At 41.7% G+C, this 25099-nt stretch overlaps 1 protein-coding gene across 1 annotated transcript in view; it reads right to left on the bottom strand.

Annotated features, from left to right (window-relative positions):
* EVC (EvC ciliary complex subunit 1) overlaps positions 1-25099 on the bottom strand; it is a 155758-nt gene that overhangs the window by 10049 nt on the left and 120610 nt on the right. The window contains exons 13-16 of the mRNA XM_040419113.1: positions 9394-9503; positions 7177-7387; positions 4283-4489; positions 1311-1455 (exon numbers count right to left, since the gene is read on the bottom strand). Of these exons, the coding sequence (XP_040275047.1) occupies positions 1311-1455; positions 4283-4489; positions 7177-7387; positions 9394-9503 (673 nt within the window). The remainder of the gene's footprint in view (positions 1-1310; positions 1456-4282; positions 4490-7176; positions 7388-9393; positions 9504-25099) is intronic.

The following is a 25099-nucleotide window of genomic DNA, read 5'->3' as shown; positions in this document are numbered from 1 at the left end:
ATGAAGGAAGCGGTCTTGGAGGCTAGAGGGTCAGTGAAAAGGAGGTCTGACTCCACTAGGCAGAAGATAAGCAGAGCGGTGGTCGTACTGGAAACTGGGTGGGAGTGGAGGGTGTCTCCTTTACTGCTGTGTGAGACCCATGGTGGAGAAGATTAAATAGATGAGGTGGGAGTTCCAGCAGCTGTGCAGCCCAGTGATGAGTGTGTCACTGGGATGCTTGAAGGGGTAATGGGGTGGCCATTGGAGGTATGGGCAGTGGGGTTGAGGAGGAGGATGGGCCGCAATGGAAAAGAGGCCTGCGCCACGTTTCGGGTGGGAACAGAAAAGATAGGTACCCACTTCTTGTCACTAACAACGCAGCCTCCACATCACTTTCTAGCGAGGGAGAGAGGGGGGCACTGAGCCATGAGGAGAATGGAAAGGAGCTCCACCAGCCTGTGTTGTCTTTGAGGCTGGGGACAGGGGTGAGGGAAGAACGAGCCCATGGGGAAGGAGTGCGGGCTCTAACACAGGGGTGAAAGGTAGAGGCAAGAGGTCTTATGGCAATGTCTTGTTCTGACACTGCTGCTGGTCCAAGAGGGTGGTTGAGAAACAGGAGGCTTTGGCTGGGAGAAGCCAAGTGGAGGAGAAAATTTGGGGTCATAGAAGTCATGTGTGTGTGTGGAAGTTTCTTTCTTGCAGCAGGACGCATGGGACAGGCTGAGCCTACAGGGAGGGTCGAGACTGCTGTCGCCATTTAGAGCCTAGACACTCAGAGGGATAATCAGAGAAGCCCACCTCAGAGTTACGGGATGTGGCCACCTGAAAAGGAGGACTTGCAGCCATTCTACTCCTGTCTCTACACACTGTCAAACTTGTAGGTATGAAGGTATATTCTTTCCTATGTATATATGTTCTCAGTCCAGGGACAAGTGTCAAATGGCAAGAATGCAGCACCAAGCCAGGTAGAACCCACCCTTACAAAGCCCGGCCAATAGTAAGTAAAAACAATGCCGTATTGTATATGAAAGAGACCCGACCAGTCTTCTAGAAGCTTCAGGTCAGTCATGAGCATGACACCCATGATCTCAATCCATAGGTCATGAATGCCACTTGACAGGCTGCAATGCACAACACAACTACTGGGTGACCGCACAAAGACTTATACAGGATTGACACTTTGTGACTCAATATCTCGAAATCATGTTTTTTTCCCCCTGAAAAGCTATCAGGACATGTCCGGTGAGAGGAAAGATGAGGAAGGATAAATCTGTACCATGCTGTCCAAAGATAGTTTGAGACGTGTACGGTAGTTGAGGACTAGATCTTACCTTTTATTGCCTTCAAATGTTTGCTCTTCTCCTTTTCATGATCCTTTAAGATTTTTTCTATATTTTCATTGTAGCCTTGGACTAACTTGTTGACGTTGTTGCTTGTGACATACACACTCTCAACTGCAGCTTCCACCAGACGTTCCTGCCATTTAATAAGGTGAAAAGTAAAAAAGAATAACATTAAAACACATGTTGCTTGCATGTAGCATGGTGGGAGGTGAAGCAGAACAGTCACGTACAATTCCATCCATGGAAAAATAACTGAATTTCATGTTATCCAAGCACAAAAACACCATCTGGATAGCGCTCAATTATTTGTGTCCACAACCTAGGGTCTAAAATAGAATGTGCCGGCACTATTGGCATCTGGTATGATGTAATATGTTTACACATGTCACCCTTTTTTCTAATCTTATACAACCCCATTTAAAGGGAATGTGTTATCAGAAAATTATCTACTGTTTAAATCACATTTTTACATTAAATATATATATTTTAGAATTTTAGGTTATTTGTGTTTCAATTTTTAAGGTCATTCTTTATATTAAAAATGCCTAAAATCATGCAGTTTTCACACTGGGCACTAGGCCTAATAATAGGTCAAGATTTCCTTTTCTGCATAGGTAGCTTTTCAGTAGCCACAGGCAGAAAACCAAAGACAGATCACACATACAGTCGTGGTTAAAAGTTTTGAGAATGAAACAAATATTAGTTTTCACAAAGTTTGCTGCTAAACTGCTTTTAGATCTTTGTTTCAGTTGTTTCTGTGATGTAGTGAAATATAATTACATGCACTTCATACGTTTCAAAGGCTTTTATCGACAATTACATGACATTTATGCAAAGAGTCAGTATTTGCAGTGTTGGCCCTTCTTTTTCCGGACCTCTGCAATTCGACTGGGCATGCTCTCAATCAACTTCTGGGCCAATTCCTGACTGATAGCAACCCATTCTTTCATAATCACTTCTTGGAGTTTGTCAGAATTAGTGGGTTTTTGTTTGTCCACCCGCCTCTTGAGGATTGACCACAAGTTCTCAACGGGATTAAGATCTGGGGAGTTTCCAGGCCATGGACCCAAAATGTCAACGTTTTGGTCCCTGAGCCACTTAGTTATCACTTTTGCCTTATGGCACGGTGCTCCATCGTGCTGGAAAATGCATTGTTCTTCACCAAACTGTTGTTGGATTGTTGGAAGAAGTTGCTGTTGGAGGGTGTTTTGGTACCATTCTTTATTCATGGCTGTGTTTTTAGGCAAAATTGTGAGTGATCCCACTCCCTTGGATGAGAAACAAACCCACACATGAATGGTCTCAGGATGCTTTACTGTTGGCATGACACAGGACTGATGGTAGCGCTCACCTTTTCTTCTCCGGACAAGCCTTTTTCCAGATCCCCCAAACAATCGGAAAGAGGCTTCATCAGAGAATATGACTTTGCTCCAGTCCTCAGCAGTCCATTCACCATACTTTCTGCAGAAGATCAATCTGTCCCTGATGTTTTTTTGGAGAGAAGTGGCTTTTTTGCTGCCCTTCTTGACACCAGGCCATCTTCCAAAAGTCTTCGCCTCACTGTGCGTGCAGATGCGCTCACACCTGCCTGCTGCCATTCCTGAGCAAGTTCTGCACTGGTGGCACTCCGATCCCGCAGCGGAATCCTCTTTAGGAGACAATCCTGGCGCTTGCTGGACTTTCTTGGACGCCCTGAAGCCTTCTTAACAAGAATTGAGGTGCAATCTTAGTAGCCACAATATCCTTGCCTGTGAAGCCATTTTTATGCAACGCAATGATGGCTGCACGCGTTTCTTTGCAGGTCACCATGGTTAACAATGGAAGAACAATGATTTCAAGCATCACCCTCCTTTTAACATGTCAAGTCTGCCATGTTAACCCAATCAGCCTGACATAATGATCTCCAGCCTTGTGCTCGTCAACATTCTCACCTGAGTTAACAAGACGATTACTGAAATGATCTCAGCAGGTCCTTTAATGACAGCAATGAAATGCAGTGGAAAGTTTTTTTGGGGATTAAGTTAATTTTCATGGCAAAGAAGGACTATGCAATTCATCTGATCACTCTTCATAACATTCTGGAGTATATACAAATTGCTATTATAAAAACTTAAGCAGCAACTTTTCCAATTTCCAATATTTATGTCATTCTCAAAACTTTTGGCCACGACTGTATATATATATATATATATATATATATATATATATATAAATAAAACATGATCCCCCATTTACAATATCACAGCTTATCTACTCCCTCCTGACCTCATCACAGAGCATGCCTAGAAAACCTTCCACAAAAGACAGTGTGGTCCCCTCCTGTACACCATTCATAATAGGTGATATCGCAACTTATCTACTCCCTCCTGACCATTGTTCAGGTCACAGAGCATGCCTAGAAAAATCTCCCATAGAAGTCAATAGGGTCCCCTCATGTCCACCACTCACAATAAGTGATATCACAGCTCATCTACTCCCTCCTGACCTCAGCACAGGTCACAGACCAAGCCTAGAAAAATCTCCAATAAAAGTCAATTGGGTCCTCTCCTGTCCATTGTGTCTATGGGCCATGTGGCTGCTCTAAAAAAACAGGAAGTCATGACATATCTTGGGTCCTAGTGGCCGGGGTGAAATCTTCACAATTTTAAACCTTTTTTTTAAATATAGCCAGAATTTTTAATTAAATGTCTGACAGGTGTAGGCCCCACCTCTGGGACTGGTACTACAGCTCATTCCTATTGACTTGGGAAAACATGGAACGGTTTCTGGAAGATTAATTTTATTTTATTTAAAATCATTCTCCAAAAAACTCTCTGAAACCTCAGTATGTGATGGTTCATTGCAACAATGCGAGTCTCTAACTAGAGGAGAGGAGGAGTGAAGTGAGCTCTAGGGAAAGGATCTTCTATGGAGATGGCTAATATTCAGATGGCAGGAGAGAACAAGTACATGACTGATACCTTAAATTCGCCATTATCTTCCATCATGGTCTTTGCTGCTTCCTGCTGTGCGCGGTGTATGAGCATTTGTCCAATTGTTCGCTCCATGTGATGCCGGATGCCATTATTTGCATCTGTCAAATCTAAAAGTAGCTGCTGCTGAAAATCACTGTGCGCTTGCCAGGTTTCTTCTTCCAGTTTGTTCTCTTCTTCTAAGATGTGAGCATTCTATTAAAAATACAAGAACATACTAAGAGTGCATTCGCACGACCGTAATTCTGGGTCCTCATCCGTTCCGCAATTTTTCGGAACAGGTGCGGCCCCATTCATTTCAATGGGGCCGCAAAAGATGCGAACAGAACACTGTGTGCTGTGCGCATCCGTTGTTCCGTTCCGCGGCTCCGCAAAAAATATAAAGCATGTCCTACTCTTGTTCACAATCGCGGAACGCACACAGCCGGTATCCGTGTTTTGCTGATCCGCAATTTGCGGACCGCAAAACACTTACGGTCGTGTGCACGCAACCTAATACTTACATTCCCACAGTGCACACTATTATGCACAAATATATAGGTGCATACCATTTCATTTAGACCCAATGCCAAACATGGCAGCGTTCTTCAAAAAATAACAGCGTCACACCTGTCCATGGGTTTTGTGTAGAACTGCAACTCTGTTTCAGTCACTTGAATGGCTGAGCTGCAATACAACAAACAACCTGTAGAGAGGTGTGGCACTGTTTCTGGAAGAAAGTAGGCTCTGCTCTGAGGCCCTATCATATCTCTGCTCTGAGGCCCTATCATATTAGGAATGTCACAAAAAGAGGTGGAGAGAGAATGGTCCAAGAATGCTGTTGCCACATACAGTTAAAGTACATGGAGGGCTGCTTTAAAGGGGTTCTCACATCTCATACAACGGTGGCATATCCCAATGTTAGATATGTGGGGCCCGCACCTATCTCTAGAACAGGGCCTCCAACGTGAAGGTAGAGAGCAGCGTGCATGTGAGCGTTCTCTCCATTCACTTCTATTGGAGTTCCAAATATAGCCAAGTGAATGCTCGGCTATTTTTGAAAGTCCTGTAGAAGTGAATAGAGAGCGCACCGCACATGCATGGCCACCTCTTAATTCACCTCTATGGGACTGCTGGAAATAGCCGAATCTATTCTATAGCGCTCTATACATTGTTTATCCAATAATTTTCCAAGTATGACAATCGGCACTTACATAACGTACTAGGTGGGCACCACTCTACTAATATACCAGTCCTCTCATTCATACCTCCTCTCTGTCATGATATTCTTATATATAGTTTTTCACACAATGTGCCTTTTCAGAGATCATAATTTATGCACACCGATCCCTTGTCATATGGTATGACACTAACGTGCCGCACAGTGACACCAAGTCCTTTGCTGAATAAACTATCTACACTGGCGTGCAACATATTGTCAGCAGAGGGATACGGGAGTGTTAACATGAGCTTCAGTGTTTAAGATTAATGCAGGTGGCCAACACTCTCCCTAAGATTGACATGGCCGAGTGGGACATCTATGGCGCTCCAGTTTGGCCGTGCTACATTGTGGGGCACCTGCCACCAATTGACAGCAGGTGGGGGAACCCTACCAGGGGAACTAATTGGTCATGTATTCTTCAGGAGATCATCTTTTATTATATTTCATCATATGGCCTTCTTTATGGGGATGGATGTATTGGCCAACTTAGACATCCCATCTTCAGGTTGACCTATTTAACTCCATCTCTATTGTATGGTATTATTATAGCTTCTTAGTTATTATAGGACACCAGAGACCTGATTAATTTTCGCTGTTATCTGCTGAACAGGTGGTTGCCATCAACATATTGTGCCATATTGTCACACATTGTTACAATCTGCTCTCCTTCACTTTGGGTGGAAAGTTCTGGAGATAGGAGCAGACATGGGACCCGCACATATCGGACTGTGGTGGCGTATCATAGTGATATGGCACCAATGTATGAGATGAGACAACCCCTTTAAAGGGAAATTTGCCAACTTTTCTGGAGAATGTCAGACTGGAGTTCCTTGGGCCCACCAGTGGAAATTATTCTTCGGGCTCAATCCCTATATCATCAACGAAGTCTAATTGTTTTGAATCAAGAAATAGAGCCTAGTGGCAAGTGATTAGCTACAAAGGCAGCTCCAATTTGGGATTTTTCTTCTGGACTTTTGGGGCCCACTTTGTCTTCAGACAATAGACCCACTGGAGGATCCTCTGGTATTGTGGCGGGCCAGTACAGCCCTGCTTCCAGAAGTCCAGGAGGTTTCTCCTTTTTTCAGAAGCCTCCCAGATGTTGCAGGAGAGTTGACAAGTATATGCATACATACAGAAAGAATATCACAAATACACAGATGTTTGCAAAAAGTTAATTAAAAAAATAAAACAAAAAACAAGCAACCCTATTAAAGTTTTTTTTTTTTTTATCCTATCCTCAGGATAGGTCACCGATATCTGATCAGTGTAGGTGCGACTCCCATCACCCCCACCAATCAGCATTTGAAGAGGCCACATCACTCCGGTGAGCGTTTAGGCCTCTTCCTATTTCTGAAATGGTCTAAAAGAAAACCTTATCTTTCGTCCATAGTGACCAATCACATCACAGCTTTTATTTCATATACCAGTCCTGTAAAATTATAAGCTGTGCTGTGATTGGACGCTATGGGCAACAGAGACAGGCTTATTTTTTAGACAGTTTCATAAATGTTTTTATAATTGATGCTGCAAATTAAGAAGATTGGGGAAGAAATCTGATTTACAACACAAGTGGCAAGCTCCGAACCCATGGCTGTGCCCAAGCGCTTGGTATGATGTATTGGCTGGAGAATTTTTTACAGAGATCTTGGGCATCGTGCAGTAAAGTGACATCTGCAATTACCATCTCCTTCTGAGTCTGCCACTGCTCCTCATCCTGTAAATGCCATTTGCATCTCTCCAGGGCATGCTGCTCTCTCAGCTCCTGGACAATGACAATCTTCCTCCACATTCTCATTTGGGTCAGGGTTGCTATGGCGATGTTCCGCAAAGCGAGCGTGCGCAGGATAGATCTCAGCAAGAACTTGTGCCTTTGAAGAGCAAATTTATTGGAACTGAAAGAATATAAATAGGAGAATTGCTCAATCTTGGATCCTGAGAACAATATTTTTTATCAATCAGCCCTGGCGGTACTTGAAGAAATGTAAAGTCCATAAAGGGCATCCTTGAGCAGATTAGTACCTATGACACTGGCTGACCTGTTACATGTGCACTTGGCAGATGAAGACATCTGTGTTGGTCCCATGTTCATATGTGCCCGCATTGCTGAGAAAAATGATGCTTTAATATATGCAAATGAGCCACTAGGAGCAACAGGGGCGTGGCCATTACACCTAGAGGCTCTGCTCTCTCTGCAACTGCCACGCCCTCTGCACTTTTAATGACAGGGTCAGGTATGATGCCGTTTACACTGCCTGGTCCTATCAAAGTGAAGACGGTGTTGGCGTAATTTTCTCATAGCAAAGTGGTCTGGACACCTTTCTTTCATTCATTCATAGAACTATATAGCTAGATTGCTCTATAAACAGTGGAGAAGGAATTACATACCATATGTATCTCTCGAGCTATATGGGAGGGAGTACTATCTATGTTGGGGAAGAAGGGGGTTAAAGGATAACTGTCATATTTTCATCAAAAAAATCAATTTTAGCATATGTTACTGCTGCAGCAGCATTATGCATAAAGCAATCTTTAGTTTCTACACTTACCACTGTTTTCCTTGAGTTTTCCCCTTAGTTACGACTGTTTTGAATCCTACATTATGAGGATCTTCTCAAGATGGCTCCTCTGCCAGTTCTCTGAGGCCAAAACTGCATTCCCTCAGGTCACATACAAACTTGCTGTAGCCAGCAGCTCCCTGCCAGCCAATCAGATTGGATTACTGAGAGACACGCCTACTCACTCTGAAGCCTAATGCAGGCATGCAGTGTGGAGGACCGCCCCTTTGTCTTCCTAGCTGGAGACAGATGAGCAACGGTCTTTTAAGGGAGCAGTGGAAAGGGACAGGAGACATTAATGAAAGCTGTTATTATAAGGTAATTACAGATCTTTTGGCAGTCGTTGACTAACTCAGGTATACATGCCTAGCTCTAATAAACTAGCAAATAAAATAAAAATATGACAGTTATCCTTTAACAAGAGCTATCCTGGGAGATGCAGGTGTTTAATTGTCTCATGTGAGCTGCTGCCCACCCACAGAAAGTGAATAAAGTCCCCCAGAGAAGCACAAAAGTGAGTTTAAAAAAAGTATTAAATTCATGGGATAACCCCTTTAAAATCTGAGGCATACAGTTTGGTTCCCTATGAGTGGTGAACTGCAGATCCATATACATTGGAACTTGTATGCTGCTGTAATACGGTCGAGTGCAAGAGGAATAAAGTGATAATAAGCCCCTGTCTAAGAGGTTTCAATTTGGATTCTGCTAGTAAGGGCACATTCACACGACCGTGTGTAATCCTTTTCTGTTCTGCGGTCCGCAAATAACGGAACTGTGTGTCCGTAATTTGTTTCCGTTGTGTTTCCGCATCCGTTCCGTGTGTCTGCATTTTGCAATAGTAATATCAGAATCTTTTGCACCAAGCTCAGGGGGCAGGGACTTCAATTACACGGAAACGGATCAGCAAAAAACGGATGAATGGTTTCCGCATATCTTCCTCAATTTGCGGATCCATTGACTTGAATGGGGCTGCGGACCGATCTGTGCAGACAATAGTAGTACAAGCTTCATTTTTTTGCGGACGAGAAATGCGGAAACACGGATGCGGACAACATAACGAACGCTGTCCGCACATTTTATTCACCCATAGGAATGAATAGATCTGCATCTATTCCGCAAAATGCGGAATGGATGCGGATTGGAGGCAGATAAAATTACACGGTCGTGTGAATGTAACATAATACGTAAAGGGGAACGGGTAAACAGACCGGTAAACAGAGCTCCGACTGCTAATAAAATATATTAAAGTGTCACAAGAGTAAGGAATATGTAGAAATATAAACTAATCACGGACGTTAATAATGAAAAGCTTTTTAAAAAAAGTCACATTTCTGCTCACTTACTCCTCGCTGAGACCACTCAGTCGGATTAGGACTCCTTGGATGACCTGTTGCTGCGTCTCACACACGTATTTGTCTAGGTCAGATGATTGGACTTGTTCCTTTATCCACAACTAAATGAAAAATAATCAAAAGACAAATTATACTTCATCACTTAGAAAATTACTCCTTCCTAACATGGCGAGTTTTGATTTTCTAACATTTTCGTTTTTTTACTCCCTGCCTTCCCAGAGCCATAAGTTTTTTTATTTTTCCGTTTACATAGCCGCATGAGGGCTAGTTTTTTTGCGGGATAATAAGTTGCACTTTCTAAAAGGCACAAAAAAAAAAAAAAAACTCCTTGAGGCTATGTGCAGGGTGATGTGAAGACATACAGCCCGAGAGCTAACAGGAAATCAACAGAATTTAAGTGCACTTGAAATTGTGAAAAAGTGCACACACACAAAAAATCCTGCGACCAAGGCCTCATTCAGACAGCTGTAATGTGGACACATTTACAGCCACAAATTCGGGCCTCACGCGGGTCTAATGATCTGAACTTACTGTTACTTTGGGTCAGTGGATCTGCCGTCGGGCCTGTAATATGGATGCTAGAGTGTGCCCATATTATGGCCACCTGAGTGATGTTTAACCCCTTAAAGGGGTTGTCCGAGTTATGAAAAAAATATATATAGCACTGAAAATCTGATGGGCAGCAATATATAACTAAGCTAAGCAAGTTTTATGCAAAAGAAATATATATATATATTTCCTCGTTTCCCTGGTTCTTTTCTGGCCCTTTGTTTACATGCAATAAAAACAATCTCTGCCCCTCCCCCTGCACTAACAAGAGCTGCCCTGAGTGACATGTCTGCCTGCTGGGAGACTCTGCAGCATGTTGTATGTGTAGGACTACAAGTCCCAGCTGTATAATGACACTGCTAAGGGAGTGAATACAAGTGCTGCCCTGAGTGACATGTCTGCCTGCTGGGAGACACTGCAGCATGTTGTATGTGTAGGACTACAAGTCCCAGCTGTATAATGACACTGCTAATACACACAGGATCTTCCCCCTACCTTCTTGTGCAATGCTCTCTCTAGTCCTTCAGCTTCTATGCCCAGAATTGTCACTGCCTGCTAGCTGCCTGCCTTCAGTCTGTGCAGCTGAAGGGGTTAAGAATCCTAGCAGAGAGCAGAGTGAAGGGGGCGTGGCCAGCACAGTGACGTCTCGTTTACTGGCTTGTTAGGCTGGGTTCACACGAGCGTGTCCGGATTAGTTCCGGATGCGTCCCGGTGTGTTGCGGCAAACCCGCGCGAGTAGGAATGCAATTGCAGTCAGTTTTGACTGCGATTGAGTTCCGATGTTCAGTTTTTATCGTGCGTGTGCAATGTGTTTTGCACGCGCGTGATAAAAAACCGACTGTGGTACCCAGACCCGAACTTCTTCACAGAAGTTCAGGTTTGGGTTCGGTGTTCTGTAGATGGTTATAAGGGAAAATAATAGCATTCTGAAAACAGAATGCATAGTAAGTGATCAGTTGAGGGTTTAAAAAAATAAAAAAAATTAACTCACCTTCTCCGTTTGTTCGCGTAAGTCCCGGTCTCTTCTTTACTTCTTAAAAGATGAACTATGGGCTAAAGGACCTTTGGTGACGTCAGATCACATGCTCCAATCACATGGTCCATCACCGCGGTGATGGACCCTGTCATTGGAGCATGTGATCTGACGTCACCAAAGGTCCTTTAGCCCATAGTTCATCTTTTTAAAGAACTAAAGACCGGGAGAACTACGCGAACAAGAGGACAAGGTGAGTTAATTTTTTTTATTTTTTAACCCTCAATTGATCACCTACTAAGCATTCTGTATTCAGAATGCTATTATTTTCCCTTATAACCATGTTATAAGGGAAAATATTACAGTGTATAGACAGTCACCTAGCAACCGTGCGTGAAAATCGCACCGCATCCGCACTTGCTTGCGGATGCATGCGATTTTCACGCAACCCCATTCACTTCTATGGGGCCTGCGTTGCGTGAAAAACGCAGAATATAGAGCATGCTGCGATTTTCACGCAACGCATAAGTGATGCGTGAAAATCATCGCTCATCTGAACAGCCCCATTGAAATGAATGGGTCCAGATTCAGTGCGGGTGCAATGCGTTCACCTACCGCATTGCACCCGCGCGGAAATCTCGCCCGTGTGAACGCAGCCTAAACGACCTTTATCAGAGCAGGGAGAGAAGCTGACATGACAGGTCATGTGACCCTCAGTGAAATTTGAGAAACCAGCCACTGGAGATAAAGTGAGTTAATTGGAAAGCTGTTATATTTGCTTAGTTAGGAACATAGAAAGAACAAATAAATAACTTGGATAACCCCTTTAAATGGATTCTGTCACCTCCCCTAACCCAAAATCGGATTTTAAAGCAGTCATGCAGCACAGCTTACCTTGAATGGGCTGTGCTCTTCTATCTTGTAATCCGTCCAGTAGTTTATGAGAAAAACGACTTTTAGGATTATGTAAATTAGCCCTGAAGGTGCCCAGAGGGGCGTTTTATTCCCCTTAGTGTGCCCAGTAACGCCCCTCTTACAGTGCCCGAAACGCCTTCCTTCCGACTGCCTAACCGCCCACAGCCTCTCATCCCTCTCCTCCCCCTCCCTCACGGCCGAACGAACTCTCGCGCAGGCGCAGTACCCACTGAGGGCTGCACCAGTGCGATCTGCAGGAGACTGAGGGCAGGAGCTTCATCCTCGTCACTGGGCATGCGCCGAGCCCAGTGATGTCCGATGCTCGCTCTTCCCTCAGTCAGCCTGGGAGGAAGCGCAGAGGATTGACGATCGTCTGCTGCACCCTGCGTTTTCTCCAGCCTGCCTGCCTGCCAGAGTGAAGTGTAGTGTACGGGGACTGTAATGCCCGTCACTACCAAAAGGGTCACTTGTTGTGCTGTCGTGTCCCCTTATTCATGGGGAAGTTGGTATAAGTCATATTTATAAAATGTAATGTAAGGTAATGCTATGTATTTCCCTGTTACTGTGATACTTGCATGTACAGGCCTGCTAGGGGTGTCATTTCAGCTCTTAGTCACTAGAGGGAGCTAGGGAGCCCTAGGTTATATAAGGCCCAGTCAGGGAAAGGAGAGTCGGTCTAAAGTCAGTCTAGTCTAAAGCCAGTCTACAGCAGTTGGAGTTTAGACTATGTCAGAGTCAAGTCCAGGCCTGAAGCCTGCGGACCAGGAGAGGGTATTGCAGTCCCTGTAACCGGGTTCCAGATCCAAGGAGAAGGTTCCCCTCCTGAATTTATATATGCAGAAGCAGGAAGACCACTGTTAAACAGCCTGGGAGTCAGAAGTTTCCAGAGTCAGTGCTGAGAGAGAGACAGAGGCAAAGCTCAGAAAAGCAAGAGGTACTCAAGACAACAGAGGAGGTACTTGATAAAGATAAAACCAAGGATATACGCCAGAGCTAGGGTATTGGGCCTTGGAGAAGATTTTCTATGTTCCAGGATCAGTCAGGAATAGAGTGCAAGCTGCCTGTACTACAAATCCTGTGTTTAACACTCTGAAGTCACCTTGCTATATATATATTGCCTGCATCAACTGTATTGAAAATCAACTGTCTGCAAAGGAACTGCGTTTCCGTTAATGTCCCTATATGATGACTACTAAAGTTTGAGTTCTGCTTTAACATCACGTGGTTCCTCAGTTATTCCTGCTATCAGCAAACGGCGTGCCACCGTTTAATTGGCACTGGCGTCACGAACATTTTTCATCATCACCTGCCCTTGCAGAGAGTCAGCCGTCTCAGGTTAGTGTCTATTGCACCACAACACCCAGGAACATTTCTAAACCTAACTTGAGTACGCTGCAGAAGCCAGCCAGCGATTTCTTTCCCCACCCTCCCTCTTGGAAACAAATCATTATTACTGGGCTCGGCGCATGCCCAGTGACGAGGATGAAGCTCCTGCCCTCAGTCTCCTGCAGATCGCACTGGCGCAGCCCTCAGTGGGTACTGCGCCTGCGCGAGAGTTCGTTCGGCCGTGAGGGAGGGGGAGGAGAGGGATGAGAGGCTGTGGGCGGTTAGGCAGTCGGAAGGAAGGCGTTTTGGGCACTGTAAGAGGGGCGTTACTGGGCACACTAAGGGGAATAAAACGCCCCTCTGGGCACCTTCAGGACTAATTTACATAATCATAAAAGTCGTTTTTCTCATAAACTACTGGACGAATTACAAGATAGAAGAGCACAGCCCATTCAAGGTAAGCTGTGCTGCATGGCTGCTTTAAAATCCAATTTTGGGTTAGGGGAGGTGACAGAATCCCTTTAAGGACTCAGCCGTATTTCACCTTAAGGACTTGGCCATTTTTTGCAAATCTGACCAGTGTCACTTTAAGTGCTGATAACTTTAAAAAGCTTTGACTTATCCAGGCCATTCTGAGATTGTCTTTTCATCACATATTGTACTTCATGACACTGGTAAAATGAAGTCAAAAAAAGAAATTTTTATTTATAAAAAAAATACCAAATTTATCAAAAATTTGTAAAAAATTGCAAATTTCCAAGTTTCAATTTCTCTACTTCTATAATACATAGTAATACCTCCAAAAATAGTTATTACTTTACATTCCCCATATGTCTACTTCATGTTTGGATCATTTTGGGAATGATATTTAATTTTTGGGGGATGTTACAAGGCTTAGAAGTTTAGAAGCAAATCTTGAAATTTTTCAGAAATTTTCAAAAACCCAATTTTTAGGGACCAATTCAGGTCTGAAGTCACTTTGCGAGGCTTACATAATAGAAAAACACCCAAAAATGACCCCATTCTATAAACTACACCCCTCAAGGAATTCAAAACAGATTTTACAAACTTTGTTAACCCTTTAGGTGTTCCACAAGAATTAATGGAAAATAGAGATACAATTTCAAAATTTCACATTTTTGGCAGATTTTCTATTTTAATAATTTTTTTCCAGTTACAAAGCAAGGGTTAACAGCCAAACCAAACTCAATATTTATGGCCCTGATTCTGTAGTTTACAGAAACACCCCATATGTGGTCGTTAACCGCTGTATGGGCACACGGCAGGGCACAGAAGGAAAGGAATGCCATACGGTTTTTGGAAGGCAGGTTTTGCTAGACTGTTTTTTTTTTACACCATGTCCAATTTGAAGCCCACCTGATGCACCCCTAGAGTAGAAACTCCATATAAGTGACCCCATCTAAGAAACTACACCCCTCAAGGTATTCAAAACTGATTTTACAAACTTTGTTAACCCTTTAGATGTTTAACAAGAATTAATGGAAAATAAAGATACAATTTCAAAATTTCACATTTTTGGCAGATTTTCCATTTTAATATTTTTTTTCCCAGTTACAAAGCAAGGGTTAAACAGCCAAACCAAACTCAATATTTATGGCCCTGATTCTGTAGTTTACAGAAACACCCCATATGTGATCGTAAACCGCTGTACGGGCACACAGTATTGGAAAGGAACTCCATATGGTTTTTGGAAGGCAGGTTTTGCTGGACTGTTTTTTTTGACACCATGTGCCATTTGAAGCCCCCCTGATGCACCCCTAGAGTAGAAACTCCAAAAAAGTGACCCCATTTTAGAAAATACGGGATAGGGTGGCAGTATTGTTGGTACTAGTTTAGGGTACATATGATTTTTGGTTGCTCTAGATTACACTTTTTGTGAGGCAAGGTAACAAGAAATTGCTGTTTTGGCACCGTTTTTATTTTTTGTTATTTACAACATTCGTCTGACAGTTTAGATCATGTGATATTTTTATAGACCAGGTTGTCACGGACGCTGCGATACCTAATATGTATACTTTTTTTTATTTATGTAAGTTTTACACAATGATTTCATTTTTGAAGCAAAAAAAATCATGTTTTAGTGTTTCCATAGTCTGAGAGCCATGATTTTTTCAGTTTTTGGGCGATTATCTTAGGTAGGGTCTAATTTTTTGCGGGATGAGATGACTGTTTGATTGGCACTATTTTGGGGTACATATGACTTTTTGATCGCTTGCTATTACACTTTTTGTGATGTAAGGTGACAAAAAATTGTTTATTTAGCACAGTTTTTATTTTTTACGGTGTTCATCTCAGGGGTTAGGTCATGTGATATTTTTATAGAGCCGGTCGATACGGACGCTTACGGTGTCGGTTAGATTGGTACTATTTTGGTGGGCAAACGCGTTTTTTGATCGCTTGGTGTTGTACAGTTTTTATTTTTTATGGTGTTCATCTGAGGGGTTAGGTCATGTGATATGTTTATAGAGCCGGTCGATACGGACACAGCGATACCTAATATGTATACTTTTTTTCCCCCCTATTTCATACCAATTTTTTTAACTTTACTTGGGAAAAATTACATTTTTGTTTATTTTTACTTGAAACTTTTAATTTTATGGGGGGGGGACTTTATTTTTTCAACTTTTTTTTTCACTTTCTTTTTTGTCCCACTTTGGTACTTGAACTTATGGGGGTCTAATCCCCTTTACAATGCATTCCAATACTTCTGTATTGGAATGCATTGGCTGTATGAGTAATACTGTGTGTATTACTCATACAGCTTCCGGCCTGTGAGATCCAGGGGGCTGGATCTCACAGGCTCATTACCGGAAGGCATGGCGCTGCCTTCCATGCCATCGGGTCCCCCCTACAGCCGCATGAGGACCCGATGGCACAGCCGATCGCCGCTGCAAACCTCAGGTAAAGCCACAAACCGCAGGTCTGAATTGACCTGTTTGCTGCGATCGCCGATGCGCGGGGGGGGGGGGGGGGGGGGGTCACATGACATTGTGACAGGATTCCCGCTGAATGTGATTTCAGCGGACATCCTCTTCCGATTAACCCCCGCCACACCATAGTTTTAAAGTTAGGACGTACCGGTACGTCCTAAGTCCTTAAGGGGTTAATATATAAAGAATGATTCTCTCTGACCACGCTCTGAGGAAGACACATGGTGAGGATGAAAGGCATCACAAAGTGTCCGACGTCATTCTACTCCTGCATGGCATTGCTCCATGCCAACTCCAACCCTGGCACCATTCCTTGAGCAGTCATGCTCCACTGGCTCTATGCAGTTCCCACATTTGCACTAATGATTCAGCATCCGATTGCTGGGTCCCAGTGCCCATCTGGATCGGACACACATAGAGGCATATGGCTACCAATACCTACTCATACGTTCCCTGATGAAGAGCAGCTGCCGGTTGATGTATGGAAAACCCTATGACATCTAAATAACACTAATCATATTCGTTACCATGCCACAGGTTGCTGATGATGCAGGACGCATGTTGCGCCCTGCATCGGCTAACCCCCACCCCCTTCTGTGTCCACTCCTTCATGCCTCCCTCCAGTGAAAGAGAATGCGTGGTGTCCTCATGCTCCTCCATTGGATGCTTCTGCCATCGGATCAGGTGTTCAGTTTTTCCCTAACTGTTCCTAATCCTTGGTTGTTGGAGCTGCTAGTGATGTTGTGCTAGCAGTACTTCCTACATTCTAATACTGTACAGAGACAATTTTCCGTACAGTATTATTTCGAAGTTACTGAACGAAGCGACTTCGGATGAAGCATCCCAAGCTTGCTTCGCTCAACACTACTTGCAACCATTATTAAAAATCAGGAACATAAAAATCTGATTGCTTTAATTAAAAATAGAGAAGGGAGCATAGTCAACAACTCAGAGAATATTAATGATGTGTTTAAGGAGCATCTAGCTGCGAGTTATACATTAGTTTCTAATATAAATCTGAGGGAGGTAGAGTTTTTTTTTTAAATAGTGTTACTATTCCAGTGCGGTCTTTAGAAGAGGTGAAAGATCTAATGGCCCAGATTACTTTGGCTGAACTAAGACAGACCTTATCTGTTAGTCCATCTAATAAATCTCTGGGTCCAGATTGCATACCATTCAAGGTTATCTCTACCCATCAAGACGTGGTTCTTCTTTTTTTTTTGTGAGGTAATTCAAGAAATATTTCTGCAAGATAAATCTTGTCACGTAGCGAAAAGCTAATAACCCTAATTCCTAAATCAGATAAAGTTCACAATAATCTGGGAGCTTTTAGACTAATTTCTCTAATAAATGCAGATACAAAATTGTTGGCCAAAATTTTGGCTGTTTATCAAAAGTAATCCCCTCAATTATATGGACCAAAATAGATTTATGTGTAATAAGTGTTCTAGTCTCAATCTTCGATGTCTTTTTCGGAATTTAGGGTTATGCTCGGCTTTTGGGGCTGCCCAAGATGATTTTTCAGTTATTTTCTTGGACAACTCCAAAGCTTTTGATAGTGTCGAATGGATTTATTTGTGGAAAGTTTTGGAGCATTTTGGTTTCCCATTTATCACATGGTTAAAAATATTATATTATAATCCAACCGTGAGGGCCAAATCCAATCAAGTAATATCAGGGGATGTCCATTGTCTCCCCTGTTATTCTCTATTATTATAGAACCATTGGCTATAGTTATTAGGAAGGACAAGAGTATAAAGGGCTTTGAATTTGGTAATATATTGGATAAGATTCTATTGTATGCAGATGACGTTTTGTTTTTGAGACAGACATCGGAGTCCTTGGGTATGGTTTTTTCTATTATAGATAAATTCTCTTCAATTTCTGGGTTAGAAATTAATAAAGAAAAATCAACACTAATGCCATTGGGAAAGGTGGCATTGTTAACCTTGGGCCTTAATGTGGTACAAGAGGGAGGATATTTTAGGTATCTAGGAATAAAAGTGAGTAGGGATTACCGTGTATATTGTATGTTTTGGTAAATTTTTCACATTGGATTAATGATAATGTATAGACGGGCTTCTGGGCCTCTTAATATAGAAGGGAAAACCAGCCAGACTGAGACTGTCCTTTTGTCAGTGGCACAAATTCAGAGGGGGTTTGGGTATCTCTAATTTAAAGTTTTATATAATGGCAGCTCAGTTTAGGCATCTTCCATTTTGGGTTGATTTTTTTAAGTAAAAATAAAATAAAAATTTAATAAAATTATTTATATGTATTCTGTATTTCAACTACCAGAAGCAGGTCCAATGTTTTAAAGGTATTTGAAACAGCACATAAAGTGTGGGTATGGTTTAGGAAGTACATTTCCAGTTACAAAGCAAGGGTTAACAGCCAAACCAAACTCAATATTTATGGCCCTGATTCTGTAGTTTACAGAAACACCCCATATGTGGTCGTTAACCGCTGTATGGGCACACGGCAGGGCACAGAAGGAAAGGAATGCCATACGGTTTTTGGAAGGCAGGTTTTGCTAGACTGTTTTTTTTTTACACCATGTCCAATTTGAAGCCCACCTGATGCACCCCTAGAGTAGAAACTCCATATAAGTGACCCCATCTAAGAAACTACACCCCTCAAGGTATTCAAAACTGATTTTACAAACTTTGTTAACCCTTTAGATGTTTAACAAGAATTAATGGAAAATAAAGATACAATTTCAAAATTTCACATTTTTGGCAGATTTTCCATTTTAATATTTTTTTTCCCAGTTACAAAGCAAGGGTTAAACAGCCAAACCAAACTCAATATTTATGGCCCTGATTCTGTAGTTTACAGAAACACCCCATATGTGATCGTAAACCGCTGTACGGGCACACAGTATTGGAAAGGAACTCCATATGGTTTTTGGAAGGCAGGTTTTGCTGGACTGTTTTTTTTGACACCATGTGCCATTTGAAGCCCCCCTGATGCACCCCTAGAGTAGAAACTCCAAAAAAGTGACCCCATTTTAGAAAATACGGGATAGGGTGGCAGTATTGTTGGTACTAGTTTAGGGTACATATGATTTTTGGTTGCTCTAGATTACACTTTTTGTGAGGCAAGGTAACAAGAAATTGCTGTTTTGGCACCGTTTTTATTTTTTGTTATTTACAACATTCGTCTGACAGTTTAGATCATGTGATATTTTTATAGACCAGGTTGTCACGGACGCTGCGATACCTAATATGTATACTTTTTTTTATTTATGTAAGTTTTACACAATGATTTCATTTTTGAAGCAAAAAAAATCATGTTTTAGTGTTTCCATAGTCTGAGAGCCATGATTTTTTCAGTTTTTGGGCGATTATCTTAGGTAGGGTCTAATTTTTTGCGGGATGAGATGACTGTTTGATTGGCACTATTTTGGGGTACATATGACTTTTTGATCGCTTGCTATTACACTTTTTGTGATGTAAGGTGACAAAAAATTGTTTATTTAGCACAGTTTTTATTTTTTACGGTGTTCATCTCAGGGGTTAGGTCATGTGATATTTTTATAGAGCCGGTCGATACGGACGCTTACGGTGTCGGTTAGATTGGTACTATTTTGGTGGGCAAACGCGTTTTTTGATCGCTTGGTGTTGTACAGTTTTTATTTTTTATGGTGTTCATCTGAGGGGTTAGGTCATGTGATATGTTTATAGAGCCGGTCGATACGGACACAGCGATACCTAATATGTATACTTTTTTTCCCCCCTATTTCATACCAATTTTTTTAACTTTACTTGGGAAAAATTACATTTTTGTTTATTTTTACTTGAAACTTTTAATTTTATGGGGGGGGAACTTTATTTTTTCAACTTTTTTTTTCACTTTCTTTTTTGTCCCACTTTGGTACTTGAACTTATGGGGGTCTAATCCCCTTTACAATGCATTCCAATACTTCTGTATTGGAATGCATTGGCTGTATGAGTAATACTGTGTGTATTACTCATACAGCTTCCGGCCTGTGAGATCCAGGGGGCTGGATCTCACAGGCTCATTACCGGAAGGCATGGCGCTGCCTTCCATGCCATCGGGTCCCCCCTACAGCCGCATGAGGACCCGATGGCACAGCCGATCGCCGCTGCAAACCTCAGGTAAAGCCACAAACCGCAGGTCTGAATTGACCTGTTTGCTGCGATCGCCGATGCGCGGGGGGGGGGGGGGGGGGGTCACATGACATTGTGACAGGATTCCCGCTGAATGTGATTTCAGCGGACATCCTCTTCCGATTAACCACCGCCACACCATAGTTTTAAAGTTAGGACGTACCGGTACGTCCTAAGTCCTTAAGGGGTTAATATATAAAGAATGATTCTCTCTGACCACGCTCTGAGGAAGACACATGGTGAGGATGAAAGGCATCACAAAGTGTCCGACGTCATTCTACTCCTGCATGGCATTGCTCCATGCCAACTCCAACCCTGGCACCATTCCTTGAGCAGTCATGCTCCACTGGCTCTATGCAGTTCCCACATTTGCACTAATGATTCAGCATCCGATTGCTGGGTCCCAGTGCCCATCTGGATCGGACACACATAGAGGCATATGGCTACCAATACCTACTCATACGTTCCCTGATGAAGAGCAGCTGCCGGTTGATGTATGGAAAACCCTATGACATCTAAATAACACTAATCATATTCGTTACCATGCCACAGGTTGCTGATGATGCAGGACGCATGTTGCGCCCTGCATCGGCTAACCCCCACCCCCTTCTGTGTCCACTCCTTCATGCCTCCCTCCAGTGAAAGAGAATGCGTGGTGTCCTCATGCTCCTCCATTGGATGCTTCTGCCATCGGATCAGGTGTTCAGTTTTTCCCTAACTGTTCCTAATCCTTGGTTGTTGGAGCTGCTAGTGATGTTGTGCTAGCAGTGTCAAAATTGAGGGGTGTACCTGGTGTGCCACGTGTGAGGTGCATGGCGTTACACATGTCCATGCCACATGTCTAAATACTGTTTACCGCATTCCACACATCCTCTGTTCTGGCTCCTGACGGCTAAGAGCCCTAAAAGGGGTTCTCCAGGAATTAAGAAAATGAAAATATGTAAATATTACTTTATTATAAATATATTCTAAAATACCTTTCATTAGTTGTAATGGCTCATTTTGTCTATGGAGCAATTATTAGGAGAAACAAAATGGCCGCTGTCCTATTAGTACACACAAAACCTGTCCTAAATCACACAGGAGGACAAGTTACTTCAAAACACTGAGGTAAAAAGCGGCTTCATCCTCCTCTCTGCTTTGCTTGTCAGGGATTATGATCCTGAATACAGTTTAATATTATATTTAGCTGAATCTTTGTGGGAATGGAGGGGACATGAAGTACAGGAAGAATGAATAGGACAGACTGTTGTAATGTGGGGCTGTGGTAATGGAGACTGCAGACAAGAGCTGCTGCTCATTAGCCACATCTGCTAATGAACTCAATTCCAACAGAGATTTAGCTAAAGATCTTATCATTTCTATTCAGGATCATAATCCCTGACAAGCAGAGAGGAGGATGAGGCAGTTCTTTAGCTCAGTGTTGTAAAGTAACTTGTCTTCATGTGTGATTAGGACAGGTTTTGTGTGTACTAATAGGACAGCGGCCATTTTGTTTCTCCTGATGATTGCTCCCCAGACAAAACAAGCCATTATAACTAATGAAAGGTATTTGGGAATACATTCATAATAAAGTAATATTTAAGTATTTTCATTTTCTTAATTCCTGGAGAACCCCTTTAAAGAAAATACTGCAACTGCTGTGCTGTTTATCCTTCTTTCTCCTATTTGCGTGGATTGGTAAGGAAGATAAGAAGGACTGCTGGTTCAGACCCCCAGGGTTTCCACAGAGTCCCCGCAGGAATAACTTAACTGAACAGCTGAATAAGGAGTGAAAAAGAAAAAAAAAAAGAAGTGAAAGAAAGGTTCTACATAAAGAAAGTTATCGCAAATAAGAATTAAAAGCAGAAAAGAAAGTGATTAAAGCCAAAGGACAGTGAGAGTAAAGGGAAAGAGGAAAAGAAGGAATGGAAAAAAAGGAAATAGGGAAAGGAGAAGGAAAGAGAAAAAAAAGAAAAGGGCTTTTCAAACTGTATTTTTTGAGCAGTGATTAAAGCAGCAAGATCGGTGAGGAATGTCTGGTCAATAGTGGAGTATAAAAGCATCAAAAATGGATAACAGAGAATTTTGGTTCACATACCTGTAGTACCTCGGAACCAAAGCAGAGTTTGGTTTCAAGTTTTAAAGGGATTTTCCACTTTAAAAATCAACTACCAAAGTTATTCAACAAAGTCACGCGCTACTTCGTGAATAACTAACTTCGGCTCATTGGAGCCCATACATTCTAATACTTCCTACATTCTAATACTGTACAGAGACAATTTTCCGTACAGTATTATTTCGAAGTTACTGAACGAAGCGACTTCGGATGAAGCATCCCAAGCTTGCTTCGCTCAACACTACTTGCAACCATTATTAAAAATCAGGAACATAAAAATCTGATTGCTTTAATTAAAAATAGAGAAGGGAGCATAGTCAACAACTCAGAGAATATTAATGATGTGTTTAAGGAGCATCTAGCTGCGAGTTATACATTAGTTTCTAATATAAATCTGAGGGAGGTAGAGTTTTTTTTTTTAATAGTGTTACTATTCCAGTGCGGTCTTTAGAAGAGGTGAAAGATCTAATGGCCCAGATTACTTTGGCTGAACTAAGACAGACCTTATCTGTTAGTCCATCTAATAAATCTCTGGGTCCAGATTGCATACCATTCAAGGTTATCTCTACCCATCAAGACGTGGTTCTTCTTTTTTTTTTGTGAGGTAATTCAAGAAATATTTCTGCAAGATAAATCTTGTCACGTAGCGAAAAGCTAATAACCCTAATTCCTAAATCAGATAAAGTTCACAATAATCTGGGAGCTTTTAGACTAATTTCTCTAATAAATGCAGATACAAAATTGTTGGCCAAAATTTTGGCTGTTTATCAAAAGTAATCCCCTCAATTATATGGACCAAAATAGATTTATGTGTAATAAGTGTTCTAGTCTCAATCTTCGATGTCTTTTTCGGAATTTAGGGTTATGCTCGGCTTTTGGGGCTGCCCAAGATGATTTTTCAGTTATTTTCTTGGACAACTCCAAAGCTTTTGATAGTGTCGAATGGATTTATTTGTGGAAAGTTTTGGAGCATTTTGGTTTCCCATTTATCACATGGTTAAAAATATTATATTATAATCCAACCGTGAGGGCCAAATCCAATCAAGTAATATCAGGGGATGTCCATTGTCTCCCCTGTTATTCTCTATTATTATAGAACCATTGGCTATAGTTATTAGGAAGGACAAGAGTATAAAGGGCTTTGAATTTGGTAATATATTGGATAAGATTCTATTGTATGCAGATGACGTTTTGTTTTTGAGACAGACATCGGAGTCCTTGGGTATGGTTTTTTCTATTATAGATAAATTCTCTTCAATTTCTGGGTTAGAAATTAATAAAGAAAAATCAACACTAATGCCATTGGGAAAGGTGGCATTGTTAACCTTGGGCCTTAATGTGGTACAAGAGGGAGGATATTTTAGGTATCTAGGAATAAAAGTGAGTAGGGATTACCGTGTATATTGTATGTTTTGGTAAATTTTTCACATTGGATTAATGATAATGTATAGACGGGCTTCTGGGCCTCTTAATATAGAAGGGAAAACCAGCCAGACTGAGACTGTCCTTTTGTCAGTGGCACAAATTCAGAGGGGGTTTGGGTATCTCTAATTTAAAGTTTTATATAATGGCAGCTCAGTTTAGGCATCTTCCATTTTGGGTTGATTTTTTTAAGTAAAAATAAAATAAAAATTTAATAAAATTATTTATATGTATTCTGTATTTCAACTACCAGAAGCAGGTCCAATGTTTTAAAGGTATTTGAAACAGCACATAAAGTGTGGGTATGGTTTAGGAAGTACATTTGTTCATTACACTTTTCACCCTCATGGGATAATTACTTTACAGGTCTGATACATAATTTAGAACCTGGATTTTTTTTTTTTAAAAGGAATTTATCTTAATATACCCAAAAAAGTATTAAGAACTCATCTTTCCATATTTTGGAAGAAAAATAATTAAAAGATGGAGTTCTGGTCAATGAAGAGGGATGGTATACGAGTTTTGCGATGCTTTATAAATATTTTCCTTGTAGGTGTTGAGCGAAGTTCTTGAAAAATTGACTGGCTGCTTCGCTGAATTAAAAAAAAAATTTGTTTTGTGACACATTACTTTGTCATAAAGCGCATTTCTTTGTAAGTAGTGGGCGCAATGACAGGGAGCAGCAATTGCATGTTCATTGATGATCGCGGCATCTGACATTAATATTAAGGTCTATAATAATAATAAAAAATATAAACTCATACTCACCTCATCCATTTGATTGTGAAGAGCCCACTGCTGCCATCTTGATAGGAGATCAAGCACGAAATCTTGAGCGGTGCGAGACAACGTCACCACTTTGATCAGCGTGGTGACTTCATACGTCACCGCGCACGAGATTTTTGGCGGGATCCTCAATCAAGGTGGCGGTGCCGGGCTCTTCGTGCTCAAACGGATGAGGCGTGTATTTTTTTTTTTACCCCAATTCAAGGGAAAAATCGATGTGTTATCAAGAAGCACGAGGAAATTAGGCTTTGCAGCGAATCAAATTTGCCCTCAAATTCGGATCAAAACTCACTTTGGACACTTCGATTTGCTCAACACTACTACACAGAGCAATTCCATTTAATATATTACATAGGCTTTATTTTTCAGTTACACAATTAAAACAGATATTAAGATGAGAGATTCAGATACTAAATGTACAGCTACACAGGCAGATTGGATACATCTAATATGGCACTATTCTAAACTGGTTAGATAGATACTGGTCGTCTGTTTTGGATTTCATTGTTAATAAAGTGGTGTTTCTATCCCTTTTGAACAAATG

This window comes from Bufo bufo, chromosome 2 (assembly GCF_905171765.1).
Source record: "Bufo bufo chromosome 2, aBufBuf1.1, whole genome shotgun sequence".
Lineage (NCBI taxonomy): Eukaryota > Metazoa > Chordata > Amphibia > Anura > Bufonidae > Bufo > Bufo bufo.
The sequence above is the reverse complement of the archived record's forward strand: the minus strand, read 5'-3'. Positions and strand labels throughout refer to the sequence as shown.